At 40.2% G+C, this 18764-nt stretch overlaps 1 protein-coding gene across 1 annotated transcript in view; it reads left to right on the top strand.

Annotated features, from left to right (window-relative positions):
• The window catches only part of magixa (MAGI family member, X-linked a), a 128453-nt gene that overhangs the window by 9869 nt on the left and 99820 nt on the right, over window positions 1-18764 (top strand). Inside the window, exon 3 of the mRNA XM_060931943.1 lies at window positions 8868-8987. Coding sequence (XP_060787926.1) covers window positions 8868-8987 — 120 coding nt within the window. The remainder of the gene's footprint in view (window positions 1-8867; window positions 8988-18764) is intronic.

Here is an 18764-nt window from a genome sequence, read left to right as displayed (position 1 = left end):
TTGCAGCTCCTTCAGTGTTATCTTTGGTGTCTTTGTTGCATCTCTGATTAATGCCCTCCTTGCCCGGTCTGAGAGTTTTGGTTGGTGGCCTTCTCTTGTCAGGTTTGTAGTGGTGCCATATTTTTTCCATTTTGCTATAATGGATTTAATGGTGCTCCCTGGGATATTCAAGTTTGGAATATTTTTTTTTTTTTTTATAACCCAGCCATGATATATACTTCTTCACAACTGTCTTTGGCCTGTTTGGAGGCTCCTTGGTTTTCATGTTGCTTGCTTAGTAGTGTTGCAGAGTCAGGGTCCTTCCAGAACACCACCACCTTTTTTTTCTTTTTCTCCCCTTCTTCAAAGTGAACTGATGGGCTGTAATGGCACTGATCACAAAGTGATTTTTTTTTTCCTTTATTGATGAAACCTCTGCTAGCTTCAGGCAATGAAAAATTAAAACTTGCCCAGGAAATGCTGAATCCCAAGACCACATTCAGCTCAGGAGGACACTAGGTGAGGGGGGAAAATGAAAATCTGGAGCTTGTGTTGGGTGACCTGAATGATCATCCCTGTTTATCCCTAAACCAGAGGTGAGGTTTTACCTCGGATGACTAATTTGGATTGCCTGTAATAGTATAAATTGTTTCACTTAAAAACTAATCTGAAACGCAGACATGATCTGAGCTTTCAGCTGTAACAGATGGGTTTTAAATGGCTTGGCATGCAGTATAGAGAAGGACACTGTACACTGAAAATGCTTACATTACATTTCAAACACATTCTATGTTACATGACTCTTTCTTCTGAACTCATATGAATATTAGGATTATATGGCTTAACATAGATTATATCAAGATTAGCATGCATGCTACATAAGCAGAATTAAATACCCAGTATAGTAACATTTTAACGTTACTAGACCTGGGACGCGTTTAGGTTTTAAGATCTTCATTGAGTTTTAAGTTATTCGCTTTTATATACAGTAGTGTTAGGGCTCGACATTAACAGTAGCCCGATTGCCTGGGGCAACCATTCAATAGATTTGGACAACCAGACTCTCACAAATGCTTGCCCGATCGGGCAACTACCCAAATATGTCAACTTGCGTGAAAAACGATGTTTATTCATTCATATTATGATATAATTCCATCACGATTTGCGATTGTTTGACTCGGAAAGACCGCGTCCATGTTATCATGACGGAATGTTCAACAACTAGCGGAATTCACATTTGCACATCGCGGGCTTGCAATGCAGTTTCCCATTGCTAATAATTATCGCGTAGTGCATATTCAGTGTTCTATTGGTATGTCCTTCACTACATGACTAATTACCGCATTACTTGCACGGGGCGCTAGTGTCAATGCTTCTTGATACAGACAGCGTCTGAAAAGGTTGAATAATAAATAAAAAAAATAAACATTAAAGTCACAAACTTTGGCATTATGTCTGGTTTGGAGAAATTTGGTTTTAAAATAAAGACAAGGAAGAGAAGAAAAAGAAAACTCAATCAAGCTCGTCAGTGGATTCAAAGAAACTGGTATGAGGTGAAAAGGCAAAGAACTGTTATTCCCAGCTGGTATTCAGAGTTTCCTGGATTGAAGTTGGTCAAACCTGAGAATATAATTCATGAATCACTTCATGAAAATTCCAACAGGTCCAGATGATGTCTGTTTTGATCTTTTGTGCATTGATATCATATATTATCATTAGGGCTGTAACAATATGCGTATCGAAATCGCGATACGCAGAGCCACGATCCGTATCGCGATACAAGAAGGCAGAATCGCGGTACACCCTTTCAAACTTCTCCTCAGCCCAAAACCAGAGGCGCTTCCAAACTTCAATTTATGAATACTTTACTTTTTATTTAAATTACATTTTAAACTTACTTAAATTACTTTTATTTTTTTATATCTATTAGTAAGTCGTTTTTTCGCCGACCTGCGACAATCTTCTGCGAGTCACGCAACGTCCACACTCGCCACTGGCAGAGCATTCATTTCTTTTAAGCGGTCACCATTCTGGTTGCGACGCGGGGAGCGAATCTGTAAACAAGCAGCTCATTGGCTGGCTAGGTGTGCCACAAGCCAATCACAATCACTTGACCGGAAAGGCATGCAGTGTTGCCAGATTGGGCGGGTTTAGGTGCTTTTTGGCTGGTTTTGAACATATTTTGGGGTGGAAAACGTTAGCAATATCTGGCAACACTGAAGGCATGTCTGCTTGGGCGGAAGCCTTCTGCGGCAGTTACATTTTGACACGCGAGCAATGTTTCACCATAAAAATTCCGTAATTTCCATCTGTTTTCCGCGATCACAGAAAATCATTGGCCCTATGAGAGTGAGACAGTGAGAGAGCCACCCCCCCCAAAAAAATCTTAACAGATTTACACGATTTGGAAAAATGACTTTTTCAGAACCGAGAAAAACAGAGCTTCCGGCTCAACAGTATTATTTTGAGAAATAAAACAATCTTTGGATTTACATTTGTTCATTTTTGCATACATATTACTCATTCTCTGCAGTGGTCTGACTTATTTGTTATTAAATAGTTAATGTAAGTAAGTAAATGTTAAGTCAAATTTACTACTTTAAAAAAAACATTTAAAAAAAATCGTGAGCGTATCGAATCGTGGGTCAAAAATCGCGATACGAATCGAATCGTGAGTTGGGTGTATCGTTACAGCCCGAATTATCATACCTTCCCTCCCTTTCAGTTGGTACTATTTTCATCAGACTTTTTGTGCCCTCACCTTTAATGACTTGGGACAGTCATGAATGTGCAAATTTGAAACCAATTCTTTTGTTCAAATGGCGTAGAAATGAAAACTTAATGGTACCATCACCAGAGAGCAAATTGTAATTGTGGAATTATAGAATTATGAGCACACAAAAGAACACAATGCACATTCATAGTGGTTTACACAAAAAGTGGTTAGACACGATATAATTGAACCCAGAAACCAAGGGAACACAAAGAAGGATAAGAAAATCAACAAAATAAGCTTTTAAGGGGCATTAATAGAGCATGCGAGTGAACATTGTGTTGTAAGCATATGTGTTTGTGGCATATTCAAAGGAAAAAAGTATGTAATATTTGGGCAACCATGTTCTGAGTTCGGGCAACCAGATTTCTACAAATGGTTGCCTGAATGGGCAACCATGTCTCAAAGTTAACGTAGAGCCCTGAGTGTGCAAAAGTCTTAGGCACATGTACAGAAATGCTGTAGACCAAAAAAGACTTAAAAATAATGAAATTAAATGTTTCAACTTTAAACACCAGTAAGCCATAATAAATGAAACAGTCAATGTTTGGTGTGAGACGACCCTTTGCTTTAAAAAATATATATACTACCGTTCAAAAGTTTGGGGTCACTTTGACATGTCCTTATTTTTGAAAGAAAAGCACTGTTCTTTTCAATGATCACTTTAAACTAATCAGAAATCCACTCTATACATTGCTAATGTGGTAAATGACTATTCTAGCTGCAAATGTCTGGTTTTTGGTGCAATATCTCCATAGGTGTATAGAGGCCCATTTCCAGCAACTCTCACTCCAGTGTTCTAATGGTACAATGTGTTTGCTCATTGCCTCAGAAGGCTAATGGATGATTAGAAAACCCTTGTACAATCATGTTAGCACAGCTGAAAACAGTTGAGCTCTTTAGAGAAGCTATAAAACTGACCTTCCTTTGAGCAGATTGAGTTTCTGGAGCATCACATTTGTGGGGTCGATTAAATGCTCAAAATGGCCAGAAAAATGTCTTGACTATATTTTCTATTATTTACCACCATAAGTTGTAAAATGAAAAGTGTGACTTTTCATGGAAAACGCAAAATTGTCTGGGTGACCCCAAACTTTTGAACGGTAGTGTATATTAATATTATAGTAGTCTCGGGTACAATGAGTGCAGTTTTATAAGGAAATGAGCTGCAGGTTTTATGGCTCATCATCATCCCTTTTTATTTAACCAGGTTTGTCCCATTTGAGATCAAAGATTTCTTTTACAAGAGAGACCTGGGCAAGAATGGCAGCAAAAAACAACAGTTTCAACACTGTCACATTAGACATGGACATAAAAATACAAACAATTGAATTTACAAAATCGGGGCAAGATCAAATAAGACATTTTCCATTCAAATAAAACATTTGCACTCATGAAGCCTCAAAACAATGGTATCTTGCAGAACCAGCCACAGTTCTTCTAGACACTTTGACTGTCATACTTGCTTCTTAGTTTTGCAGCAAAACCCAGTAGCCTTCATTGTTACAAGCATTATTATTATTTTTTTTCTGTAGCATTTAGTTTTGTGCTGGAAAATGAACATTTGGAACTCTCTAAAATGTTTTTGCACTGACTCAGTGTAGCAGTCATAAAATGAAAATCTGTAACAAAGTTTGTGGGGGATAGGGTGCCTAAGACTATTGCATGTGTGTAAGTTTATCTTGTGTTTTTCAACACGAGAAGATAAACGTCATATCTTCGTGCCACCGTGTAATGTTCTTTATATTGTATAGACACATCTGCAAAAAAACTCAAGTTAATCAAAAGAATTTTAAATTCGAACCGGTTCACCATTTTGACAACACGCATCTAGTCAGCGGGAAAACATTGGGTGTGATGCCATCAGATTGAAGATATTGGAAAATGTTACTCAATGTCCCGGATGTAGTTTGTATGAAAAATATGAGCGGCATATTTCCCAGTAAAACACTTGTCTATATAATAAACGTATGCCGTTTTCCTTTCTTTCCTGAAAGAAGCGCACACCAGCGCCAATACCCAGTATTTGTAAAGACTTAGGCCATGTACACACGTAGCCGGGTATTTTTAAAACCGAACATCCCCCCCCCGTTTATAAAAATGTTTTATCCACACCACCTCGTCTTCGAAAAAAAATCCCTTCCACACATAACCGAACATCTGCGTTTTCAATCACATTCATAAGCATTCCAAACCTGGAGATGGCATTATTTCCCCAAATCCTACCCCTAATCACATCAGCAGTAGTTGGGCTTCTAAAATGAAACATGTAAATAGCACCTGCACAATAATTAGCGCTTTCAAGGCACTACTCCGATCCATTACTCTTTGTCCATGCTTAATCTGGTTTCTGCAGTAAACAAAGGTCGCACGTTTGATGTCAGGGCAGATTTGTTGTCATTTTTTGGCGCAGATTGTGACGTTCTAAAATGCAAAACTCCGGTTATCTCTGTCTACACGAAAAGGCATACACGGAGTTTTCAAAAATCTTCACTTTGTCCGGAGTTTTTTTAAATATTCGTTTTTGATGTGTTTTCATGTGGATGACAGGCCAAAACGTAGAAAAATATCTTCGATTTAGCAGATACCCGGCTACGTGTGGACGGGGTCCCAATGGAGTTTATGGCCCTTTTCCACTACCCTTTTTCAGCTCGCTTCAGCTCACTTCAGCCCGACACGGCTCGCGTTTCGACTATCTAAGAACAGCACGACTCGGCTCGCTTCAGCCCCCAAAACTCGCACGGTTTTGGAGTGGGGCTGAAGCGAGCCAAACCGAGCCGAGTGGGGCTAGGGGCGTGAGGAGACACTCCCCTGTGCACTGATTGGTGAGGAGGAGTGTCCTCACATGCCCACACACGCCCCGCGAGCACGCTGGGATCTGTAAACACCGTAAACCCGGAAGAAGAAGAATTACGAATTATGAGAATTATGAAGCCTTATGCGCCTCGCCTCATCTATACGCTCTTGCCAGTATCTGTTGGCGTTGTCGGTGACAACAAGCCACAGCACCAAGACCAGCAACACTAACGACACCATGTCCTCCATGTTTATTGTTTACTATCCGGGTCGTGAGACTACCGCTTAAAAGGTCACTGATGTCACTGTTTGCGCCGCCTAACGACATCACCTGACGTCCACCCACTTTCGCTAACTCCACCCAATGTGTCCACCCACTTCCAGCCAGCACGGTTCAGTGCAGTTGTAGTCGAAATGCAACTCCAACAGCCCCGCTCAGCTCGACTCAGCCCAACTCAGCACGGCACGGCTCAGCCCAACTCAGCCGCGTTGGTAGTGGAAAAGCGGCATTAGTCTTCAATCTCAGTGTTGCTTTATTATTAACTTTCCATTTGCTTCATGTTAGATAATGAGAGAGAGCATGCTTAAGTGCTATGGTATAGTAGGTGTCCAGTAGGATAATCTGGCCACTGAAATATTCGGAATTGGACAGGATTGTTTGACTGAGGTGATTTACTGATCAGATTTAGCCTGCTTACTCAGAAAATAAAGTGACTTAATTCCCGCTTCACTTCTTTGTGCCGGAGTGTGAGCAAATCTGTCTATTTAGAATCTTATTTGATATACACTATTTTAATACAGTAGTCTGTGTGCTAATATTGGGTATTTTTATTTAATGGGGATATGAATGAGAATTAGCAGAGTGGCTGTACTATGGCTGAACATATAACAGTAATGTACACCAAAAAGGTTTATATTTGTCCTGTTAACACTTTCTCTCTTTATAAAACTCATTACTTATAGGCAGACTGAAAAAACAAGCCTGCAGTTTTTGACGGTTTCTATGATAAAAGCTTTCAACAATAAAGTCAGGAAAATGAGAAGTTAATCTGACCTTGCCATGGTTTACTGCCAAATCCTAAGACCTTGAAGTGTAAATAAGCAGCTCAACACTGTGTGTTAAATGAGCAGAGAGTTTATTAATTTTAATCCAGTTGATTAACCCAGACATGATATGCACACTGATTTTTGTTCTGCTCTGTATAACAGTGTAGCCATTTAAACTTAGTGACGTGGAAAAATGGCAGTTAGCAATGGCACGCGCACAAGCTGCAGTCTCGGAGGATTTTGTTCATTATCCTTCTGTGAGCGCAGTAATCATATGTAGAAAATGCACGACTGCACTACACACCTTTTCATTACCTCATATGTAAAACCAAAAGTGGAAGCTCTGTATTATCCTATATGCTTTTCTAGCACTAGAGCGGCGTATACAATTGTGGACATCGTAAAGATCTTTTGGCCATTGCAAAAGTAGAAAAGACTTTCAATATGTAAATTGTGCATGAATAATTACTCAAATTTCCACTGGGGGGAGTTGATTCCTAATGACTTGACGTATCTGATCACGTGACACCGCGCCACAATTGGACACCTTTGTCCACAGTTGTCGACATCCAGGTGATTTTGATTTCTATAATAATAATCACTATATGGTAACAAGTTTTTATTTCAAATTTGTTTTCCGTAGACTTATATTTAGTACAAAATATCTTTTATATGTTGGTGCTTATGTAAATGAGGAAGTAATTCTAATGTTTGTAAACAAATGAACTGAATGTGTAGCCTGTCAAACTTTTTGTTCCACTTTTCACCCACTTTCTAAGTATTTTCATAGATCACATTTTGTTAATCATATATTGTTTGTATTAATTTCTAGTTTTGTAGTTTACCAATAAATGTCCACAGGCAATTGACATTGACCTGGATTTTCATGTGGTTACAAAGGTCGCATGTCATTCCTTGAACCAAAATATAAAATGTCCACTGATATTGTAATATGTGGTGGTACGGTAGATATTTACAACAAACTACAAAAAAAAAAGTATTTCCTGAATGGACTAGAAAAATCTGAATATTTCAAGCATTTTTTTTTTTTTTTTTAAATGTATTTATTTTTTTCTGCTGGGAATTTAATTCTGGTCTAATTCTATTTATTGCAGTAGGATTCCAAATACTCTATAAACATCCCATTCTGTTATGAATCAGAAAAATTATTATAAATCACAGCACCTTTTTTTTTTTTATATATATATATATATATATAAAAGTACTTCATCTACTTCAACAGTGTTATACAAAGATCGATACATAACAGTTGTAAATATCACTTAATTCCACAGGGTGTCGATAATGGTGGACACTGATGAAAGTGATCACTGTTACTGAAACATCACGTGACTTCTCAAACGCACGTTTAGATACAAAATGGCGACTGTCAAATGAAAGGGTAAGAAACAACGTAGGTTTCGACAAGGAGATCATGAAATATCAGTGACTTTGATCAGTAAAAACATGTCTGTGATCTTTCCACCATGCTTACCTGCGATGATAACATCCGGGTTTTCCTCAAATTGCTGATCGTGCTAAAAAAAAAAAATCCATCTCGGGTAACGAGCTGTCATCAGACAACAAAATCAAACGGTGAGGGGAGGGGGGGTCTTCCGGTTGATTAATTAACCAATAATAGCTGTTGTAACTGAGACTCACCTTTTTTGTAAAATTTGTTTTTATTCATAAATCTGAAAAGGTGTCGATAATTATGGACTGTTGATAATTGTAGCTGCCGCTCTGTTTATTGTTTGAGATCAAACACATTAAGAAGGCAAGAAATTACACAAATTAACTTTTAACGAGGCACCTGTTAATTGAAAAGCATTCCAGGTGACTCCCTCATGAAGCTGGTTAAGATGATGCCAATAGTGTGCAAAGTGTCATCAAGGTAAACGGTGGCTATTTATATGAAATTTTGTTTAACACTGTTTGTTTACCACATAATTCCATACAAGTTCCATGTGTTATTTAATAGTTTTGATGTCTTCAGTATTTGTTCTATGATGTAGAAAATGGTCAAACTACAGAAAAGCCTATGAATGAGTAGGGGTGTCCAAACTTTTAACTGGTTCTGTTTTTATTGAGCCTGTCTGTTTTTTAGTGGCTTACTTAATAACAGAATTTTTTTTGAAGGAACTTTTAACATTGCTTTTGGTCACTTTGCCTAAATAATGAATAAACTTTTTGTTTTTCAGAAAGTACAATATAGTACAGTTTACCTGAATTTAAGTCTTTATATTCATTATGACGTGTGTACGTGATGTAGGTACCACCAGGCAGCCGCGGGACGGGGAGATCTCCGGAGTGGACTACAACTTCGTCTCAATTGAGGAATTCTTCTCGCTGGAGGAGTCGGGAGCTCTGCTTGAGAGCGGCAAGTTCAAAGGTCAGGATCAGCACACGTACACATCTTTTTGGGGTTGATCCATCAGAATACAAATGTTACACAATTATTTTCTAAAGTAACATTCTGGGATGTGTGAACACTGCATGAATCATAACGTCCCATGTCGCTGTTTATCATTCAGCATGAGTTTTCAGTAGATGGTTGAATGACTTGGGATGAAGAGAATATTTAAAGGTAGACAGCCTTTTGCTTTCATAAAATCAGTGAAATTTACTTCCCTCTGAAATTTGGTCATTGTGATGTTTATGGGTCTATTGTTCCAAAACCTAAAAGGTTGCACTGAACATGCTGAAAAAGTCAAACAAGGTGGGATATGATATTTAAGAAAGAACACTTGTCATGATACAAAAGTTTCAGTTGATGGCATGTTGAATTGGGATATCAACTTCGAGAAAAATACATATATTTCATTGCTAAAATTAATGGGTTTTGGGTGTTTAAATCACCAAAATCCATCAGCTTCGCCCCCTGGTCCCTCACCGAGACGTTGCCCCTGGACCCCACTGGGGACCTGTGGGCCGCCCCCCCCCTTTCAGATTTTTTTCTCAACATGCACTCTCATCCCTGTTATTTCTGCAATATCCTTTTTAAAAACAAAAAACAGGCCATTCTGTGGCTGGGAAATTATTTAATTTGAGGGGACTCCCTAGCAAATAATGTGCATGAAATCGCTCGCTTCATGCAGTCAGTAGACAGAGGAAGTCCATGTGCACGTGCACACTCTTACCTTTGACCGTGCACTGACAGTTACATCATTCTGTCGCTGAACGAACAGCTGATCACACTGAGGTGCTCGCTCACCACCGATATTTATTAATTTGGTCCTGTGTTTCCTTTCCTTCGCAACATAACATCTTTTCTCCATTTCCGTTACTGTAGTCGGTCTTTCACGTTTCATGCGCACACTCGCATCCTCCATTTCCCTTTCCTGTTTCAAATTTGTATCCCACAATGCCTTGCGTGAACGGGGAAAGCCCACCACGTGATGCATGACACAGTATCTTGTATTGCGTCATGGTGAAGCAGGAAAAAATGGCTGAGAATTTAGAGCCACGTGGCCCTAAATTCATTAGTTGTTCTATTAAAAACTAAGAAAATTGGAAGTCTGTGATTCAAATTCAAAGCTTCAGATTCAAAGCTTTTGGTCCACTAAGCAAAAATAATTGGGTTTCAGGGAAAAATTTTTTCTATGACCTAAACTTGAAAAATCTGAAATGCAGTCTAGCTTTTAATGCTTGAGCAACGCTGTATTTGTGTAAACATCCAGCCATCCGTTATCTGTAGCTGCTTATCCTGTTCTACAGGGTCGCAGGCAACATGGTGAATACTGTTTGTTTGTTTCCTTAGCTAGAACCTGTACATGGTCAATTAACTTTGTACATTACTAAGTGCAGCACTGAATGATATTTGTTGTGTTTTGTGTTATTTAGGTATTTTGTCTTTTCTAGTATTAATATGCTACACTGACCCTTAGAAAATAAATGGTCAAGAATTCTTGTAATAGTTAAAGGTTCTAGCTTTCTAAAGTCTGGGTAGCTTCTGTTATAGGGTTCCACATGTCGCCTTTAAAGCTTCTACCAGAGACAAAACCTTTAAAATCCATTATGTGCATCAAAAATGTTATTTACAGTGGTGCTTGAAAGTTTGTGAACCCTTTAGAATTTTCTATGTTTCTGCATAAATGTGACCTAAAACGTCATCAGATTTTCACACAAGTCCTAAAAGTAGATAAAGAGAACCCAGTTAAACAAATGAGACAAAAATATTATACTTGGTCATTTATTTATTGAGGAAAATGATCCAATATTGCATATCTGTGAGTGGCAAAAGTATGTGAACCTTTGCTTTCAGTATCTGGTGTGACCCCCTTGTGCAGCAATAACTGCAACTAAACATTTCCGGTAAATGTTGATCAGTCCTGCACACCGGCTTGGAGGAATTTTAGCCCATTCCTCTGTACAGAACAGCTTCAACTGTGGGATGTTGGTGGGTTTCCTCACATGAACTGCTCGCTTCAGGTCCTTCCACAACATTTCGATTGGATTAAGGTCAGGACTTTGACTTGGCCATTCCAAAACATCAGCTTTATTCTTCTTTAACCATTTTTTGGTAGAACGACTTGTGTGCTTAGGGTCGTTGTCTTGCTGCATGACCCACCTTCTCTTGAGATTCAGTTCACGGACAGATGTCCTGACATTTTCCTTTAGAATCCGCTGGTATAATTCAGAATTCATTGTTCCATCAATGATGGCAAGCCGTCCTGGCCCAGATGCAGCAAAACGGGCCCAAACCATGATAGTACCACCACCATGTTTCACAGATGGGATAAGGTTCTTATGCTGGAATGCAGTGTTTTCCTTTCTCCAAACATAACGCTTCTCATTTAAACCAAAAAATTCTATTTTGGTCTCATCCGTCCACAAAACATTTTTTCCAACAGCCTTTTGGCTTGTCCGCATGATCTTTAGCAAACTGCAGACAAGCAGCAATGTTCTTTTTTGAGAGCAGTGGCTTTCTCCTTGCAACCCTACCATACACCCCATTGTTATTCAGTGTTCTCCTGATGGTGGACTCATGAACATTAACATTAGCCAATGTGAGAGAGGCCTTCAGTTGCTTAGAAGTTACCCTGGGGTCCTTTGTGACCTGGCCGACTATTACACGCCTTGCTCTTGGAGTGATCTTTGTTGGTCGACCACTCCTGGGGAGGGTAACAATGGTCTTGAATTTCCTCCATTTGTACACAGTTTGTCTGACTGTGGATTGGTGGAGTCCAAACTCTTTAGAGATGGTTTTGTAATCTTTTCCAGCCTGATGAGCATCAACAACGCTTTTTCTGAGGTCCTCAGAAATCTCCTTTGTTCGTGCCATGATACACTTCCATCAACATGTGTTGTGAAGATCAGACTTTGATAGATCCCTGTTCTTTAAATAAAACAGGGTGCCCACTCACACCTGATTGTCATCCCATTGATTGAAAACACCTGACTCTAATTTCACCTTCAAATGAACTGCTAATCCTAGAGTTTCACATACTTTTGCCACTCACAGATATGTAATATTGGATCATTTTCCTCATTTAAATGACCAAGTATAATATTTTTGTCTCATTTGTTTAACTGGGTTCTCTTTATCTACTTTTAGGACTTGTGTGAAAATCTGATGATGTTTTAGGTCATATTTATGCAGAAATATAGAAAATTCTAAAGGGTTCACAAACTTTCAAGCACCACTGTATTTGAAGTTCTGTTATGGAGAAATATGCAAAGTTGCTTGAAAGCAAAGACATTTTGGACAGAAGTCCTTCTTTCATTGTGCAAGCAAAATGCACCACAAACAAAATCTAACTACTAAGATGTGTTTTTGTAGACTTTTTTTTTTTAATACTGCTGATGCAGTAACTTTAAATTCCTGCTATCTGATATCCTCACCAGTTCTGTCTTCCTCATTTTTTAAAAATCCAACAATTAAGGCAGATGATAAAACAAATTAAGCTGAAGTCAGTCACAAGTATTTTCATTGCCGTACAGAGAGGACCCTTTGTATTTCAGTTCCTATGATGTATAAAGTCAGTATGTGTTAAGAGAAGAATTAACAAACTTTGGTCATTGTAGTCTTGAGATGTTCTGTCAAGAATTCATACTATTTGACATTATATCCCTCATCAAAAAATTCCCGTGCAGGGATTGGCCAAGGGTGGCTCACGTGACCATAAAATAGTTCCACCCTTGATTTAAGCAATGTATCTCGTAACATTAAAATAAAATTTAAAAAAATGGATATGGTGTGAGTCAGTCATGGTACATCCTGGATATGATGTGATGAACTGACATCACAATTTCAAACTGTACAGCCGTGTGTGTGTGTGTGTGTGTGTGTGTGTGTGTGTGTGTGTGTAGATCTATGTATCATGATCATGCCTTTTCCGGAAAAGGAGAAGAGGCGAAGCGAGTGGGTTGGCTTTTTCCGGAAGAGGCGAAGCGAGTGGGTTGGCTTTTTCCGGAAGAGGCGAAGCGAGTGGGTTGGCTTTTTCCGGAAGAGGCGAAGCGAGTGGGTTGGCTTTTTCCGGAAGAGGCGAAGCGAGTGGGTTGGCTTTTTCCGGAAGAGGCGAAGCGAGTGGGTTGGCTTTTTCCGGAAGAGGCGAAGCGAGTGGGTTGGCTTTTTCCGGAAAAGGAGAAGCGAGTGGGTTGGCTTTTTCCGGAAAAGGAGAAGCGAGTGGGTTGGCTTTTTCCGGAAAAGGAGAAGCGAGTGGGTTGGCTTTTTCCGGAAAAGGAGAAGCGAGTGGGTTGGCTTTTTCCGGAAAAGGAGAAGCGAGTGGGTTGGCTTTTTCCGGAAGAGGAGAAGCGAGTGGGTTGGCTTTTTCCGGAAGAGGCTGAGCGAGTGGGTTGTGTGCGTGAAACAAAATCAAGCAGGCAAAGAAATGGAGCAGCAACGCTCAAGCAAAAAGGAGAAGATTGGCGGTAAACATTTTTTACTTTTTGCTTGCAATTGACAAGTCAAGAATCCTGAGGGATCCTGTACAATCATTGTGGAAATGAGACAAAGGGATATTTCCTTGCTTAGAGTCGGCTATAAATGGTATAATGCTGCAGATGGCAGGCTAATGTGGCCTACCGGCACACTGTCAAGTAATCGTTCCCTATATCCACTAGAGAGGGCGGTTTAATTATTCTTCAAAAGGGCTCTTATTTAGTATTACGACAAAAGTAAGAATTTATCATAATTACCAGGATAAATTGTTTGGGTGCGAGTCTTGTTGAGGTCCGGGGTCACCGCGATCAGAGTCGGCCAAGTTGCTGTCTGATTCCGAGGCCGCATGGTCAAACCAGTGAGCCACATTCACCGATTGCTTCGCAACGGCCATAGGTTCATACGCATATGGTTTCGCCTCTCGATATTCAATTTGGAGAGTTCCTACTTCAAAATCGCTATCACTTTCAGACATTTTACACAACCTCTCACGACCAAAGTCTGTACATGTGTGCTCGATTCACAAGTAAACACAGAACTGCTCCCGGTCTGTTTGCCTTGAATGACGTCATGACGACTGCCCCCTGGCGGTGAAAGTGCGCATAAGGTGAGATGTAAACAAACCTTCGTAAATTGGGTAAAACAGTATATTTTAACCGTTTTATTCAGTTTTAGGGTGCAAATTAGACACTAGGAAGATTGAATTCGCTTTTTGGGTCATTCTTCTCGACAATAAAGTTGATATTCTACGCTTCACCTCTGACCATTGCCTATGACCTTTAAAGGTTCATTACCGCCACCGACTGGGCTGGAGTGTAGAACAGGCGGGGGGGGGGGACTCTATTCTTTTAGCTATTTCTGTTTCTTTTAAGTACTTGATGATGATTTTTGGGGTTTTGTTTTCGAATAGTTTTTATTTCGTCCTCTGTTGATTCAGCAACACGCTCTGCTATTTTGTTTTTCTCTACTCATGGTATACGAGTTGATATCCTAGTAGTAGAGTAGCCAATTAGAGCATGCAGTTGCTCATGTCCAGTGAATGTGGATATAATAAAAATCAAATATATCATGCGCTGAGAGGCACCGGTACTTCGCAGCTGTCCCCCTCACAAAATAGTACTATGCCAGTCATTTCAGAGAATCCATAATTACCAGTGCCTCTCACTGCATGGTATATTTGATTTGCTGTTTTGAGGACAGTTGCATATAAATGACGGACTTTATCCAATTCTTAAGAGTGTTTCTCTTAGCAGAGGTCAAGTTAGAAAATATTTTACTTTATATCCCGATTTAAATGTTCATTTAAGATAGGTTACAGTTGTAGCTGTTATCCGACTCCGCATACTTAATGTGAGGTATTATTACTATTCTTGCAGCCAGCTGCTTGCTGATTTGAATCCCAGTGTCAGGTGATTTGTTGTCCATTTTTGTCAGGCACTTGATCAATCATTGCCAAGAATCCCTCTGCTGAATAAATAAAGGTGAACATTGTAGTGATCCATTTTCCACAAGGGCTAGACAATTAATCGACTTGATATCAGTAAGCCTAAATGTATGTAACTGACGAACATTCGGTAAAGTTCTGTTTTGGGTTATATTAACACACAAGGCTGTGTGTTTTGTTTTTTTTTTTTAATTATTTCTTTGTTTTAATACTATTCATAGTATTCTGTGTAACACACTGCACTCAGGAGAAGGTCAAGGATCCGTGTGCAGGAGGTGGGTATTTACAGAACCTGGCAGGCAGGGCAGACAAATACAATCCAATTCTGAGTCAGCGAACAGGCAAAGGTCAAACACGGTAAAAATATTAACCATAATTCAAAGGCTAAATGAACACAGTAATGGCAGTCGAATTAGTATAAGGCTTAGATTTAACACCAAACATGGAAATGGCATGACTTGTATAGCATGTGGGTTTTATTATTATTTTTATTTATTTATTTTTAAATCATGTGCTGGGCTAATACATCCTCAAATCCAGGAAGTGGAGACTTGGTACTATGCAGGTATTCTGGTTATTGCAACCTCTGCTGGCATGGAACAGTAAAGTCCTGGACACTCCTATTGTGTTTACATACAGGCCCCCCCCCCCCCCCCCCCCCCCCCCCCCCCCAGCAAAAAAAAAAAAAGAAAAAAAAAAATTAGGAGACCCATTTCAGCTCGACATCCTACATGAGCTCGTAAGTGGAGGGATTAAATAATTCCAGTATAAAGGTGAGATTCCAGGCTGGACTCTTGAGTGACCATGGTGGACTTGTTCTCTTCAAAAAGATTTGAGTGTTTTCGGAGCCCCCAGTGAGATGCCATCCACAGTACTATAAAGCACTGAAACAGCTGCCATATACACCTTCAATGTAGATAGGCACTTCACTTTGTGTAGAATCTTCCCTGCAGGAAGATTAGTACCCTAGGAACCAGACAGTGCGCTGGACCCAGATGATGGTGTGCACACTAATCATGGAAATCGACCTTTGCTAAACACATTGCAGTGTGGGCAGAGTTAGTGGTTGAGGCGAAAATGAAAACAGTAGAGAGTAATTCAGACATGGTCCATTGCACCAACCCAGTGGACTGTCCAGCTCCATTGAGGAGACCCACAGCTCACAATGAGTAACTGTAGCATTGGCGAAGAGGTCCACTTGTTCCCTGCCAAAGGTGGTGTTTCACCCCCTCCCTCTTTTTTTTTTTGTCCCCCCCCCCAGGATCTGGGCCACCACTTCTGGGTGCAGAAGCCATTCTCGTGTGTATGCATTGCTTGTGGCACCACATTGTCCTTAAACCAGTGAGGGAAGCATCTGTCAAAACTAACTTTTAATGGGGCAGCACTCCCAGGTGCAACCCAGTCATGAGAAAAGTCTCATGTCTCCAGCAAACTAGTGCTTGTGCTACTCTTGCTGAGATGAGGACATGTCTCTGTATGTGGTATTTGGCATTTAGCCACAGGCTGATAACCCACTTCTAAAAAATTTTTCAATCAAACAGGCTCCAGAGAACTACTGTTGCAGCCGCAATTAGCAATCCAACCATCTTCAGCAGAAGCAGGTACTCCACATAGTAACCTGCCCAAATGTAATAATGTCTCCCACACACTGGCATGACAGGAACAAGAAATTCACCATTTATTAGCTATAACTAGAGCTGGGGTTTTACATTTTCCATGCAGTGCACAAGTGTGTAACCTCGCTAGTATTGAGAATAAAACACTCTCTCCTGTCTATTTTGTTATCTCATGTTTTATATTTTATTACCTGATACAATGTATGTTCTCTGCCCTGGTTTTTAGCTACTTGGCTAAAAATACATGTCTCGCTAGCTGCCACTGACTGGACTACAGTATGCTGGACTTCATATTGAACTTGGAGGATTTTTCCCCCCCTCCCTTGACTCAATTTGTTTTTTGTTCTTAAACACCGTATTTAGCTTTATATATAGATTTAATCCCAATATTTGTTCATCTGAAAGGATACAAGGCTTATAAAGTACAATGTGAAAGAAAAGGCTTAAACTAGCTAAGTCGTCGTCTCCACCAATCCAGTCCGGGCTTGAGGCAAACCATGTTTGGTTGACTTGGCCAGAATTGCAGTGGTATGGTGGCCAGTTCCTTTCTGCACACACTCTCACTCACACGTGCGCGCACCCCTATGGACAATTTAGAGAAGCCAGTTAACTTAACTGCATGTCTTTAGACTGTGGGAGGAAACTGGAGCACCTGGAGGAAACCCATGCAGACACCGGGAGAACATGCAAACTCCACATACAAAAGCCCCCGTTGGCCATTCGGCTCGAACCCAGAACCTTCTTGCTGTGAGGCGACAGTTTTAACCACTACACCATGGTGCTGCCCAAACTGGCCAAATAATTCTTATTAAATAATTGATTTCAATATTGGTCAAAATAAGGATGATCATGTTTAGCCTTAGTAAAATGTGTTGGGAAACCAACGTAACAATATTATCACCCATTCATAATCCAGTATCATTTTGTTAAAACCTAGTAACTCTGTATCTGTGGTCCATGTGAGGGCAGTGAATTGGTTCCCCTGATAGAGATGTTTGTACTAAAATGCTAACCTGCTCCTGCACTGTGCACAGGAGAAAAGAGGCTTTTCTCTGTAATCCCTGTTTCAGTTCCCTCTGTGCTCTCTTGCTACAGTTTCACTGCTATAAACACAGATTGCATGAAATCAAAAGCTACTGCTTTCAGAGCGAGAAAGCTCATCTCTGACAGGCTTTGACTTTAAGCTGTAATCAAAGCAACCAGTTTTAATGTTGGAAGTAACCTTTTTTTTGGGGGGGGGTCTAGAAAATTAAGAATGTTCTTCGGAAAATCCTATAGGATGGCGTGTGTCTTGGTTTGCAGTATTGAGGAGTTAAATGCAGCTGGAGCTTTGCTCTGCTGTTCTAGAACACGTTTAATATGACGCCAGTGTGTTGTAATTTTCTCATCTCATCATCTCTAGCCGCTTTATCCTGTTCTACAGGGTCACAGGCAAGCTGGAGCCTATCCCAGCTGACTACGGGCGAAAGGCGGGGTACACCCTGGACAAGTCGCCAGGTTATCACAGGGCTGACACATAGACACAGACAACCATTCACACTCACATTCACACCTACGGTCAATTTAGAGTCACCAGTTAACCTAACCTGCATGTCTTTGGATTGTGGGGGAAACCGGAGCACCCGGAGGAAACCCACGCGGACACGGGGAGAACATGCAAACTCCGCACAGAAAGGCCCTCGCCGGCCACGGGGCTTGAACCCGGACCTTCTTGCTGTGAGGCGACAGTGCTAACCACTACACCACCGTGCCGCCCCGTGTTGTAATTTTAACATTTTAAATGGATTCATGCATATACAGTCATATGGGGGGGGAATAAGTACATCCCATGAAAATTGTAGACTTTTCTCAGCATATTTAAACAAGCCAACATTTCACTTTCTGTGATACAGTACCTACAGATTAAAATAATACACTCCAACAAATGACACACAGAAGTGACATTTTGTAGTCATTTTCATAATTTAAATTTAAAAAAATCAGAAAAAGGAAGTGCACCCTTACATTTGTCACACTTTCAAGTTCATAAAATTAGAATCTGGTGTTCCAGATTAGGTGCCATTGATGATCTCCTGCAGGTTTAGGTGCATGTGGAACCAGTCTTATTTAAACCAGACGTCTAGGGTCTGGTGTTCGCTTTGCTATTGAAGTGTGTGGTGTCGTCATGCCAAGATCTAAAGAGCTCTCTAAGGACTGCAGAAAAAGGGTTGTGGATGCCTATGAATC

This window comes from Neoarius graeffei, chromosome 10 (assembly GCF_027579695.1).
Source record: "Neoarius graeffei isolate fNeoGra1 chromosome 10, fNeoGra1.pri, whole genome shotgun sequence".
NCBI lineage: Eukaryota > Metazoa > Chordata > Actinopteri > Siluriformes > Ariidae > Neoarius > Neoarius graeffei.
Note: the sequence above shows the minus strand (reverse complement) of the source record. Positions and strands in the feature narration are given on the sequence as shown.